Genomic DNA, 14,537 nt, shown 5'->3' with positions numbered 1-14,537 from the left:
AATCGTCAAATTTCTATGATTTACACATCTCATGTTATTATTTTGTTGAGTTTGGGTTCATCAAAATGTTAGTGCGATTACATAATTGTCATTTAATGGTAATTGGAAGGAGTAGCCCCACCTTAAAGGTATGGTTACACAGTAAGAATGTTATGATGTCTCATAAATTAGTTCTATTCAAGTCGTAATCCCTAGATCATGCCACACCTTCATTGTTGTGCCTTATAATTACCATGAGTCATGAATGAACGCCTAGCAGCCCCTCCCTTGAAACAGACAACTCTTTGGCACACCTGCATTTTTGTTATATCAACAGACAATTATTATTTTCCACCTGTCTTGGTATGTCAGAGAAAAACAGAGCACTCTCCATCTCACAGTTCCAATCTTGGGAGGCCAGGTTTCAGTGATCACCCTGCCTACCTGGACTGGAGAATGTGTGTGACGGTTTGTGGCTGGGAAGGGATGCTGAAGATGGAACCAGTTTGTCTGTCTTGGGGAGGGTTTGTTTTCACTGAGTGAGGCACCTGGAAGGCATGCCGAAGGTGGAACCAGTTTGTTTGCTTTGGGGAGGGTATGCTTTCGCTGAGTGAGGCAAGGGGTAGGCAGTCCTACAGGAGTACGGAACAGCATGGACTGCTAACACTGTCACAACTTTCTCACATCGGTGGTAAAACTCCTCGGTGGCGGAGTAGCAAGAAACTGCATGGTCAAAACCCAACCCAATGGAGACTAAGGTAAGATTTTGATTTGTTGTCTATTTACATTTTGAAACCTTTGCTGAAGTACTCCATCCAGACTATATGGTGCCAGGTACTATTGTAGTGTTTACGAAGTCCACAATGATGTCATTGTAAGGGTCAGTACAACTGAATGCATTCAACTGGAATGTGTCTTCCGCTTGTTACCTAACGCCTCTGAATCAGAGAGGTGCAGGGGGCTGATTTGGAGAAAATCTCAGTCAGCCTCTAATCTCTTACAGCTCTGCACAATGTGAATGAATTTCAAACAATAGGAATTATTTGAACAGAGTAAATGTCAATAGCGTGCCATTTTTTCATGAAATATGATTGTAGCTTCTAGCTCACTGTCAGTGCACTCCTCTTTATGAGTGAATATACAGGTAACTGACAAAATAAAGGAAACACCAACATAAAGTGTCTTAATAGGGCGTTGGGCCACCATGAGCCACATCAGCTTCAATGCACCTTGGCATAGATTCTACAAGTGTCTGGAACTCTGTTGGAGGGATGCGACACCATTTTTCCACTGGAAATTCCATAATTTGGGGTTTTGTTGATGTTGGTGTAAAATGCTGTCTCAGGCGCCACTCCATGGCATTTGGTTTTCATTGTTTTCATGCTCATCAAACCACTCAGTGACCACTCATGCCCTGTGGATGGGGGCATTGTCATCTTGTGGATGGGGGCATTGTCATCTTATGGGTGCGTAGCCAAAATGGAGGCATAGCCATGGTAGCCAAAATAATGGGCAAACTAATGGCCTGCAAAGCATACTTTGTATCAATATACCCTTATTTATTCAAGTGTTTAAATTATTTTGGCAGTTACCTGTAGTTATTGTTGGGCGTGTGGCATAATTACATTCAATCTCTGCTCCTGAATGAAGTTATTTAATTCAAAACATTATGGCGGACTTAAAAGCCATAGGGGAATACTGAAACACATAGTTTAATAAGTCTGAGTGATTAATATTTGTACATATTCATGTTTTGGATGTACAGTATTTGATGAAGAAGTTAATGATGATGATTATGATAATTGTGGAACAAATTATTGTTCTTAGAGCAGCAGTCTCGCTAAGCATGTGACACAAATCACTTACAGGACCTGAAAGAACATACTGGAAGCGATTGTTTACAAATCGCTTTATTTGAGCCCCTGCCACGGCAAGCTTTTCATAATAGAAACTGATGGGTGTGGTCATTTCTGAGTTTACACCCGACTGTAGTGCACTTATATATATATATATATATATATCTCTGGACAAACCTGTTGTTCCCTCCATGTCCCAAGGCCATACCTCGAATACCTCAAATGGGCAGCTACCTGGGTGTCAACCATCTGCCAATTTACATATGTAAACAAGTTATCCCCCATAGCCCCCCTTTAGTAATGGTTTCAGCTGATTTAGTGTTTTATGTTCAAATGGGTAAAATGAGCTGTGGCATTATTGTCTAATTATGTTCTTTCTTTACATTTGATACTCTTGAAGGCTATGAAAGTATGCTGCAGTATTTAGGCCTACATGATTTGATTATTATAGCATGAAACCAAGTTGAGCATTTCTTTTCAAATGATTCTGTCCTCCTCAACAGATTTAGACAGAAGAGCTTTTCATAAAGGATCATGGTACGTAAGATCATTCATCCATTAGCCATGATGATAGTAATAACAAGCATATTCCAGCACAATAAGCTAAGCAACAGGAAATGTTGAGAAACACCTATGCCTCAGCATTACTTTCTAGAAGTGTATGCCATTTAAAACGTCTATTTAGAAAGGTGATTGTGTTATAGATTTGTAAGTTATTGTAAATAACATGTATTTTTAAGTTTATTGTACATTGTTGGCATTTGATGTTCGGGTTATTGAAACATGACCAATGCTGAGGTCACACGCCTGTCTGCACATTTCTTCTAACTATGTTTGTATGTCTGCTTTTAGCCTGGTGTCCGCAGCGGGAGGAGGCTCTCTGATGGGCTGATGCTGGAGCAATCAGAGAAAGGACAATTGGTTGTTTCCAGTGTTGTCGATGGCTCCTTGGCCAATCAGGGGCTGAAAGAAGGTATGACTTTTGAGTCTCTTATCTAATACATAAAAATGTTGTTGAGTCTCAAAGCTCCCAAAAAAACTAGAGATTTCACTCTTGGAATTTTTCTCAGACATTTGTGCATGAGTAAAATACATAGCTGTTTTTAAGGACACATTTGGAATCGTTGACATATTCAGTCACCATGCTTTAACTGTGTTTCACTTTGAGAAATGTTATTTTTTTTCAGGAGATGAAATTGTGGGTGCCACAATCAACTTTGACCAACTTTCGAAAGACGATGTGTTGAAAATACTGAGGTTGATGGATGATAATGGATTTGATGAGAAGGTTCAAGTTCTGACGAAAAATAATTTGCGCAAGAGTATGGGGACCTTGGACAGCGTCAAAGCACCAGAGGAGGTTTGTGGAATACATTTAAAGTTAAACAGAATTAGCTGAATAACAAATTAAGTCAATTTTCAAAAGGTTGTTAGATCAATTATATCTATTGTTATTGGATTGCTTCTCTTTGCAGATGTTGAAGGATTCCTATAACAGACTCAATGCCAAAATAAAGAAGTTCATGAAGGAGGACAGCTCTGGACAACCTACAGCTTCTGGGGAAAGATGCTCTCCTAACGCGCAGGTACCGAGACCTCTCTGGGCCAAGCCTGATGTCAGAGGAACAGACTCTACAGTGACTCTCAATACTCCTGGTGGAGAACTTTCGTTGCCTAATGCCAACATGAGTACAAGGGATCTCTTCCTAGCTCAATTGAATGGGTCTATAGAGGCTGATCCTGATGTCAATATCTCCAATTTACCTTCAGTAGACCTTAAAGGTTCCAAAATAGATCTAGAATTGCCAAATTCAGACATTGGCATCCCATCTGGGAAGATCAAAACACCAAGTCTTGGTATGCCTGACTTTGATATATCTGGACCAAGAGTTAGGACTACAGACATGGACCGCTCAGCGGATGAGATGTGTGTATCAGATATCAGTTTGCCTGACCTCAATACTCCAGATATTGACATACTCCCAGGTAAATTCAAACTAACGAAACCACATGCAGAACTCAAAGCTTCTGATTTCGATGTGAATGCCCCCTCGGGTAAACTGAAGATGCCCAAATTTGATAATGATGTAAAAACACCAAAGCTAATTCTCAAAGCTCCCAAGATAAAAGGTGGACTTGATGCACCTGACTTGGACTTACCCAAAGTCGACCTGAAATCACCTAAATTAGATGTAAACACTCCAGATATTGACATTGATTCACCCACAGGGAAATTGAAAATGCCCAAATTGAAAATGTCAACATTTGGAATGAAGGGGCCACATATTGACAAAGATGGAGGAATAGAAGGACCAGACCTGAATGTGTCATCTCCCCAACTCAAGGGTCCCAAGGTAGACCTCAACATTCCAGATGCTGATATTGGCCACCCATCAGGAAAATTCAAAATGCCAACTTTCAAGATGCCAGATTTAGGTTCCTCTGGACCAAAGGTTAAGGGGCCTGGCTTTGATCTTTCAGCCCCCAAGTTTAAAGCTGGGATTGATGCCCCTGACATGGATTTACCAGACATGGACCTCAAAGCCCCTAAATTAGATGTAAACACTCCTGATATTGACATTGATTCACCCACAGGGAAATTGAAAATGCCCAAATTGAAAATGTCAACATTTGGAATGAAGGGGCCACATATTGACAAACATGGAGATATAGAGGGACCAGACCTGAACTTGTCATCTACCCAACTCAACGGTCCCAAAGCAGACCTCAACATTCCAGATGCTGATATTGGCCGCCCATCAGGAAAATTTAAAATGCCAACTTTGAAGATGCCACATTTAGGTTCCTCTGGACCAAAGGTTAAGGGGCCTGACTTTGATCTTTCAGCCCCCAAGCTTGAAGCTGGGATTGATGCCCCTGACATGGATTTACCAGACATGGACCTCAAAGCCCCTAAATTAGATGTAAACACTCCAGATATTGACATTGATTCACCCACAGGGAAATTGAAAATGCCCAAATTGAAAATGTCAACATTTGGAATGAAGGGGCCACATATTGACAAAGATGGAGACATAGAAGGATCAGACCTGAACTTGTCATCTCCCCAACTCAAGGGTCCCAAAGTAGACCTCAACATTCCAGATGCTGATATTGGCCGTCCATCAGGAAAATTCAAAATGCCAACTTTCAAGATGCCAGATTTAGGTTCCTCTGGACCAAAGGTTAAGGGGCCTGGCTTTGATCTTTCAGCCCCCAAGTTTAAAGCTGGGATTGATGCCCCTGACATGGATTTACCAGACATGGAACTCAAAGCCCCTAAATTAGATGTAAACACTCCAGATGTTGACATTGATTCACCCACAGGGAAATTGAAAATGCCCAAATTGAAAATGTCAACATTTGGAATGAAGGGGCCACATATTGACAAAGATGGAGACATAGAAGGACCAGACCTGAACTTGTCATCTCCCCAACTCAAGGGTCCCAAAGTAGACCTCAACATTCCAGATGCTGATATTGGCCGTCCATCAGGAAAATTCAAAATGCCAACTTTCAAGATGCCATATTTAGGTTCCTCTGGACCAAAGGTTAAGGGGCATGGCTTTGATCTTTCAGCCCCCAAGTTTAAAGCTGGGATTGATGCCCCTGACATGGATTTACCAGACATGGACCTCAAAGCCCCTAAATTAGATGTAAACACTCCAGATATTGACATTGATTCACCCACAGGGAAATTGAAAATGCCCAAATTGAAAATGTCAACATTTGGAATGAAGGGGCCACATATTGACAAAGATGGAGACATAGAAGGATCAGACCTGAACTTGTCATCTCCCCAACTCAAGGGTTCAAAAGTAGACCTCAACATTCCAGATGCTGATATTGGCCATCCATCAGGGAAATTCAAAATGCCAACTTTCAAGATGCCACATTTAGGTTCCTCTGGACCAAAGGTTAAGGGGCCTGGCTTGGATCTTTCAGCCCCCAGGTTTAAAGCTGGGATTGATGCCCCTGACATGGATTTACCAGACATGGACCTCAAAGCCCCTAAATTAGATGTAAACACTCCAGATATTGACATTGATTCACCCACAGGGAAATTGAAAATGCCCAACTTGAAAATGTCAACATTTGGAATGAAGGGGCCACATATTGACAAACATGGAGATATAGATGGACCAGACCTGAACTTGTCATCTCCCAAACTCAAGGGTCCCAAAGCAGAACTCAACATTCCAGATGTTGATATTGGCCGTCCATCAGGGAAATTCAAAATGCCAACTTTCAAGATGCCACATTTAGGTTCCTCTGGACCAAAGGTTAAGAGGCCTGGCTTGGATCTTTCAGCCCCCAAGTTTAAAGCTGGGATTGATGCCCCTGGCATGGATTTACCAGACATGGACCTCAAAGCCCCTAAATTAGATGTAAACACTCCAGATATTGACATTGATTCACCCACAGGGAAATTGAAAATGCCCAAATTGAAAATGTCAACATTTGGAATGAAGGTGCCACATATTGACAAAGATGGAGACATAGAAAGACCAGACCTGAACTTGTCATCTCCCCAACTCAAGGGTTCCAAAGTAGACCTCAACATTCCAGATGCTGATATTGGCCGTCCATCAGGAAAATTCAAAATGCCAACTTTCAAGATGCCAGATTTAGGTTCCTCTGGACCAAAAGTTAAGGGGCCTGACTTGGATCTTTCAGCCCCCAAGTTGAAAGGCGGAATCAGTCCCCTAGATCCGAATCTGCCAGATCTCAAAGGCCCCAAACTAGGCCTAAATGCACCAGATGTAAACTGTAATATGCCCTCAGGTAAAATCAAAGTACCTACATTGAAGAAACCAAAGGTTGATCTGAATGCTCCTGATCTGGACATTGATGGCCCCTCTGGTAAACTGAAAATGCCCAAATTTGGGCTGTCTGGTAAAATGCCAAAATCCACTAAACTTAATCTCAAAGCCCCAAAGATAAAGGGGGGAATTGATTCCCCAGACTTGAATTTACCAGATGCTGAACTCAAAGCCCCTAAACTAGATAGAAATGCCCCCGATTTTGACATCAATGCATCCTCTGGGAAATTCAAAATGCCCAAATTCAAAATGTCTAAATTCAGAGGCCTAAAAAGACCAGATGTTGACATTGATGGAGACTTAGAGGGCGCAGATATAAATATCAATGCCCCCACAGCTAACCTCAAAGGTCCCAAAACAGGTCTAAAAATGCCCGATTTGAAGATGCCTGATTTCGGGCTATCTGGGCACAATGTAGATAAACCTAACTATGACTTACCTGATATTGATCTCTCAGCCCCGAAGCTAAAAGGGGGCATCAATCCCCCAGATTTGAAACTACCTAAAGGTAAAAGCAAAGGCCTAAAACTAGACCTCAATGATCCAGATTTGGATGTTGACGCTCCCTCAGGAAAACTGAAAATGCCCAAATTTGGACACTCAGGCACGATGCCAAAAGGACCAAATCTGGACATAAATGCAGGTGCGAAATCACCAAAGTTCGGTCTAAATATGCCAAAGATAAAAGCTGGGATTGATGCGCCTGACATGGATTTACCAGACATGGACCTCAAAGCCTCTAAATTAGATGTAAACACTCCAGATATTGACATTGATTCACCCACAGGGAAATTCAAAATGCCGAATTTGAAAATGTCTACATTTGGAATGAAGGGGCCACACATTGACAAAGTTGGAGATATAGAGGGACCAGACCTGAACTTGTCATCTCCCAAACTCAAGGGTCCCAAAGCAGACCTCAACATTCCAGATGCTGATATTGGCAGTCCATCAGGAACATTCAGAATGCCTACTTTCAAGATGCCAGATTTAGGTTCCTCTGGACCAAAGGTTAAGGGGACTGACTTGGATCTTTCAGCCCCCAAGTTGAAAGGAGGAATCAGTCCCCTAGATCCGAATCTGCCAGATCTCAAAGGCCCCAAACTAGGCTTAAATGCACCAGATGTAAACTGTAATATGCCCTCAGGTAAAATCAAAGTACCTACATTGAAGAAACCAAAGGTTGATCTGAATGCTCCTAATCTGGACATTGATGGCCCCTCTGGTAAACTGAAAATGCCCAAATTTGGGCTGTCTGGTAAAATGCCAAAATCCACTAAACTTAATCTCAAAGCCCCAAAGATAAAGGGGGGAATTGATTCCCCAGACTTGAATTTACCAGATGCTGACCTCAAAGCCCCTAAACTAGATGGAAATGCCCCCGATTTTGACATCAATACACCTTCTGGGAAATTGAAAATGCCCAAATTGAAAATGCCTAAATTCAGAGGCCTGAAGGGACCAGATGTTGACATAGATGGAGACTTAGAGGGCCCAGATATAGATATCAATTCCACCACAGCTAACCTCCAAGGTCCCAAAACAGGTCTAAAAATGCCTGATTTGAAGATGCCTGATTTCAGGCTATCTGGCCCTAATGTAGATAAACCTGACCATGACTTACCTGATATTGACTTCTCAGCCCCAAAGCTAAAAGGGGGCATCAATCCCCCAGATTTGAGACTACCTAAGGGTCATCTCAAAGGGCCCAAATTAGATCTCAATACTCAAGATGTTGATGTTGATGCGCCATCTGGTAAACTGAAAATGCCCAAATTTGGGCTTTCAAGTACAATGCCAAAAGGACCAAATGTGGACATAAATGCAGGTGCGAAATCACCAAAGTTCAGTCTACAAATGCCAAAGAATAAAGGTGGGATTGATGCCCCTGATGTGGATCTACCAGACATTGACCTCAAAGCCCCTAAATTAGATGTAAACACTCCAGATATAGACATTCATTCACCCACAGGGAAATTCAAAATGCCCAATCTGAAAATGCCTACATTTGGAATGAAGGGGCCAGATATTGATCTAGATGGAGATATAGAGGGGCCAGACCTGAATTTGTCATCTCCCAAACTCAAGGGTCACAAAGCAGACCTCAACATTCCAAATGCTGATATTGACAGTCCATCAGGAAAATTCAAAATGCCAACTTTCAAGATGCCAGATTTAGGTTTATCTGGACCAAAGTTTAAGGAGCACGACTTAGATCTTTCAGCCCCCACGTTTAAAGGGGGAATTAGTCACCCAGATTTGGATCTGCCACATGTTGACCTCAAAGGCACCAAACTAGACCTCAATGCACCAGATGTAAACTTTAATATGCCCTCAGGTAAAGTCAAAGTACCTACATTGAAGAAACCAAAGGTTGATCTGAATGCTCCTGATATGGACATCGATGGCCCCTCTGGTCACCTGAAAATGCCCACATTCTTGCTGCCTGGTACAATGTCAAAATCCCCAGTCTTGAGGCTCAAAGCTTCAAACATTAAGGGGGGAATTGATGTTCCAGACATGAATTTACCAGATGCTGACCTCAAAGCCCCTGAACTAGATGTGAATGCCCCAGATCTTGACATCAATGAACCCTCCGGGAAATTCATAATGCCCAAATATAAAATGCTTAAATTCAGAGACCTAAAGAGACCAGATGTTGACATTGTTGGAAACTTAGACGGCCCAGATATAGATATAAATTCCCCCACAGCTAACCTCAAAGGTCCCAAAACAGGTCTAAAAATTCCAGATTTGAAGATGCCTGATTTCGGGCTATCTGGGCCAAATGTAGATGAATCTGACTATGACTTACCTGATATTGACCTCTCAGCCCCAAAGCTAAAAGAGGAATCAGTCCCCCGGATTTGATAATATCTAAGGGTCATCTCAAAAGCCCAAACTAGACCTCAATGCTCCAGATATGCCCTCAGGTAGATTCAGAGTTCCAACCATAGAGAGGCCAAATGGTAGCATCAAAGCCCCTGATTTTGACATCAACACTCCTACATTCAAAATGCCTACATTTGGGTTGTCTACACCAAAATGACCAGATCATGACATCAGTGCTGACCTAGGTTAAATTGTCAAAGAGGAAAGGTGGGATTGGTTCACCAGATCTGGACCTACCTACAATTGACTTAAAAGCCACTAACATAGATTTAAACACTCCAGATATTAACATTGGCTCACCGTCTTGGAAATTCAAAATTCCTCACCTCAAATGCCTAAATGCGGGCCTTTCTGGTCTGAAAGGTCCAGATGCTGTAATAGATGGAGACATTGAGGGACCGGACCTGAGCTTGTCAACCCTGAAAGTAAACACATGGCTCTGTAGTCCAGATTTAGACATAAATGTTCCCTCTGGTAACCTCAAAGGCCCCCAAGCTGATCTCAATTTGCCAGACAGTAACGTTGCTATACAATCTCGAAAATTCAAACTGCCGTCGTTAAAATTGCCCCAGTTTGGAAGTCCCAATTGAAGAGCAGTATCAGATATGGACTTCATGAAAACAAATGACATTTCTCCTCCAAAAGCTAAAGTGGATCTAAAAGCACCCGACTTGAAAGTTAGTCACCCAGATGTCAGCCTGAGTTTACCCAAAGCTGATATCAGAGGCCCAGAATACAAAGTGGCATCTCATAGTAAACGCAGATCTGATATCCCAGGTAGAGCGCATATAAAAGATTTTGAATGCCAGGTGGAGTATATATAAGTGCCTGTTGGGAAGTCTAGGAAGGTCAAAGGTATGGCTAGTTATCTCATTGCAGATATTGACTTGCCAAAAGTTGATTACCAAGTGTTTGGTGTGGATCTCAGAGGTTCAGACCTTAACCTTGACGACCTCACAGTGAAATTCTAAATTCCCAAATCCAAGACTTCTAAATTGGGTAGTTATACAAGAATACCAGATATAGACTCAAGTCTTCCCAGTATTAACACCTCAATCCCTATATTCCCACCCCAAAGTGTGGATTAGTGGTTTCACAGACAGATTTTAATTTGAGAAAAACTGACCTCAAGGGCAATAAACAATCTGAAAGCCCCAACTGGTGAAACCGGCAGATAAAAAGAAAAGTCCAAAACAGTCTAAAATTGTAGTCTGTGACAAATTTGACTCATGGTTCAAACCCCCAAATTTCTGAAGATCAATAATATTTAATCGCTGTACAGTATTTCCCAAACATGTCAAAGGGGATGCACCAGACGGAACTGGGAGCCTGAGAAATCGGCACAAGGAAGAGTCAAACCATAGATCTCATACACTCAAATGTCTCGATTTCAGTGCATCAAATGTGGACCTTGAAGTTCCAGAAGATGAGAACTTAAAAGGGTCAAAGCTTACAAAGCTTATTAAGCATTCAGACAACTGACTAAATGTAATTTTAGGCTTGTTTGAATCACAATCTTCTGTTGAAACATAATGCAGAAAACTTCTGTTACTAGCACTTATTTGTACTTTTTATGTAAATTGATTGGTGTTTGTTATGAACATGTTGAAAATGTATGTGTAAAGGGTTCTCATTTTGTCTTTGGTTTTACAAATTGGATGAAAAGCTATTTTAAAATGTGTTTTTACTGTACACTTGCTGTTTTACAATAATTTGTTTTATCTTTACATTAATGCAACAAAACAATTAATTCAAAACAACTGCTAAATGCATTAGCCGAAGCAACATTATTCTGACTCGATTCTGACAGTAGGCCTTATTTTCCATATTTTTGCATTTGAAATAACCTCTGGAAAATGAATTCTGTCAAATATGATAAAACATTTAACTCAACTGCTATTTTTGTAGAACTATTTATTTATTCGTTTGATTAAAAAAATTATAGTATTGCTTCACCTATTAGAGATTTTCACCTCCGCACCACTCGGTGGTAGTCTTATCACGCTTGACTTTACACAATATAAACGTCATCAGTACAATATCTTTTGCACCACCTCACAACCTTTCTGGTATTTCATTCCAAATAATGTGTTTAATAAATTGGGAGGTCTTCAATTTTTACTGAAATGTAATTATATTCCTGAAAGATTACCCGCTAAATTGGCTAGGTTTCCCCAACAAGCTTTAATCAAATCAAATCAAATCAAACTTTATTTGTCATATGCGCCGAATACAACAAGTGTAGACGTTACCGTGAAATGCTTACTTTACAAGCCCTTAACCAACAGTGCAGTTCAAGAAGAGTTAAGAAAATATTTACCAAATAAACTAAAGTAAAAAGTAACACATTAACATAAAAATAACGAGGCTAATCGTAAACTGGTACTTCCTGATTTAGTTTTTGCTTGAAAGCAGGAATCATGAGGATATAATTATGGTCAGATTTGCCAAATGGAGGGTGCGGAAGAGCTTTGTATGCATCTCTGTGTGTGGAGTAAATGTGGTCTAGAGTTTTTTTTCCTCTGGTTGCACATGTGACATGCTGGTAAAAATTTGGTAAAACTGATTTGTTTGCCTGCATTAAAGTCCCCGGCCACTAGGAGAACCGCTTCTGGGTGAGCATTTTCTTGTTTGCTTATGGCCTTATAGAGTTGGTTGAGTGCGGTCTTACTGCCAAATTCGGTCTGTGGTGGGAAATAGACAAATAATATAGATGAGAACTCTCTTGGTAGAAAGTGTGGTCTACAGCTTATCATAAGGTACTCTACCTCAGGCGAGCAATACCTTGAGACTTCTTTAATATTAGACATCGCGCACCAGCTGTTATTGACAAAAAGACACACACTCCCACCCCTCGTCTTACCAGACGTAGCTTCTCTGTTCTGCCGGAGCATGGAAAATCCCACCAGCTCTATATTATCCATGTCGTCGCTCAGCCACAACTCGTGAAACATAAGATATTACAGTTCTTCATGTCCCGTTGGTAGGATAATCGTAATTGTAGGTCATCAATTTTATTTTCCAATGATTGCATATTAGCAAGTAGAATGGATGGCACTGGGAGTTTACTCGCTTGCCTACGGATTCTCAGAAGGTAGCCCGATCTGCGTCCTCTTTTCCTCCGTCTTTTCTTCAAGCAAATTATGGGGATTTGGGCCTGTTCCCGGGAGAGCAGTATATCCTTCTCATCGGACTTGTTAAAGGAAAAAGGTTCTTCCCATTCGTGGTGAGTAATCGCTGTTCTGATGTCCAGAAGTTATTTTCGGTCAAAAGAGACGGTAGCAACAACGTTACGTACAAAATAACTGTATTTATTTATTCATTTTGCTCCTTTGCTCCCCATTATTTCTATCTCTATTTTGCACATTCTTCCACTGCAAATCAACCATTCCAGTGTTTTACTTGCTATATTGTATTTACTTCGCCACCATGGCCTTTTTTTGCCTTTACCTCCCTTATCTCACCTCACTTGCTCACATTGTATATAGACGTATTTTTCTACTGTATTATTGACTGTATATTTTACTCCATGTGTAACTCTGTGTTGTTGTATGTGTCGAACTGCTTGGCTTTATCTTGGCCAGGTCGCAATTGTAATTGAGAACTTGTTCTCAACTTGCTTACCTGGTTAAATAAAGGTGAAATCAAAAAATAAAAAGTTACAAATAACGCAAAAAACTAACAAAATGGCACAATTGGTTAGGAGTATGTAAAATGTCAGCCATCCTCTTCCGCGCCATCTTAATGTTGTCACTTCTGCTCCCCTTCTGCTTTGTGATCAAAGCCATTCCCAGAGAGAGTTTATTTCTGTGATCAAAGCCATTCCCAGAGAGAGTTTATTTTTGTGATCAAAGCCATTCCCAGAGAGAGTTTGTTTCTGTGATCAAAGCCATTCCCTGAGAGAGTTTATTTCTGTGATCAAAGCCATTCCGAGATAATTTATTTCTGTGATCAAAGCCATTCCCAGAGAGAGTTTATTTCTGTGATCAAAGCTATTCCCAGAGAGAGTTTATTTCTGTGATCAAAGCCATTCCCAGAGAGAGTTTATTTCTGTGATCAAAGCCATTCCCAGAGAGAGTTTATTTCTGTGATCAAAGCCATTCCCAGTGGTCTAACTACACTAATGAAAACTCATCTTAGCTTTGGTGATGATCACAGAGCTTATCCAGAACTTAGTTTGGAAGGTGTGGGCTTACTTGAAAAATCTTGTTGTAACAAAGACATAAGTCAAATTTTCCATTCACGGAATCAACTTACACCTAGAGGAATATTTTTGGTGGGAACATGCTTATTCCTGACATTGCCTGGAAAAAAGCTTGGTTGATGCCTTACCAATATTGTATACCAAACAAATGTAAGGAAGTGCACTTTAAGATTCTACATAATATATATCCATGTAATTCTATGTTGTCCAAATGTGTGGCTGTTGATGACATCTGCGTTTCTGTGAAAAAGGTATAAATCTGATTCACTTGTTCTATGAATGTATATCTGTGATAGATTTTGGGGGAAACTTTGCAGAATACTTACCTTTTTGAACAATACTTATGTTTTTGTCATGAAGGATATAATATGTTACTATTGCAATGATAACAAGACCATTGAAATTATTGTGAATTTTTTTATTCTTGTTGCCAAATACTTCATACATAAACAAAAATTCCAGAATTCTATACCAAAATATTTTTGATTGAATTAAATCATCTTGTTAAGACATTAACCCTAGTGAATAACAAAAATCATAACATCTTCCTGAATCATTATAATGAGATTTTTTCAGAGTGAATACAATTGCACTAGAATTGTCGTTCTTTTTTACAATTATTTTGTATATATATTATTTTTGTATGTATTTAGTAATTTCTTGTTAATATCTGTTTTATTTCTTAGACATGATTGATGTAGGGATGTAAGTTAATGATAATTTTTTATTATGAATAAACAAACAAAAAGAAAAAATATTTAAAAATACATTTAAAAAAAAAGA

The 14,537-nt window shown here is 40.2% G+C and overlaps 1 protein-coding gene across 1 annotated transcript in view; it reads left to right on the top strand.

Annotated features, from left to right (window-relative positions):
• Positions 1-332: 332 nt before the first annotated feature.
• si:ch211-69b7.6 (uncharacterized) overlaps positions 333-14,537 on the top strand; it is a 37,332-nt gene continuing 23,127 nt past the window's right edge. The window contains exons 1-7 of the mRNA XM_090194335.1: positions 333-737; positions 2,339-2,372; positions 2,688-2,808; positions 3,023-3,195; positions 3,311-9,526; positions 9,736-9,804; positions 10,537-10,549. Coding sequence (XP_090050461.1) covers positions 2,370-2,372; positions 2,688-2,808; positions 3,023-3,195; positions 3,311-9,526; positions 9,736-9,804; positions 10,537-10,549 — 6,595 coding nt within the window. The 5' untranslated portion in view covers positions 333-737; positions 2,339-2,369. The remainder of the gene's footprint in view (positions 738-2,338; positions 2,373-2,687; positions 2,809-3,022; positions 3,196-3,310; positions 9,527-9,735; positions 9,805-10,536; positions 10,550-14,537) is intronic.

This window comes from Oncorhynchus mykiss, chromosome 13 (assembly GCF_057628025.1).
Source record: "Oncorhynchus mykiss isolate SJ-2025 chromosome 13, ASM5762802v1, whole genome shotgun sequence".
Classification (NCBI taxonomy): domain Eukaryota; kingdom Metazoa; phylum Chordata; class Actinopteri; order Salmoniformes; family Salmonidae; genus Oncorhynchus; species Oncorhynchus mykiss.
The sequence above is the reverse complement of the archived record's forward strand: the minus strand, read 5'-3'. Positions and strand labels throughout refer to the sequence as shown.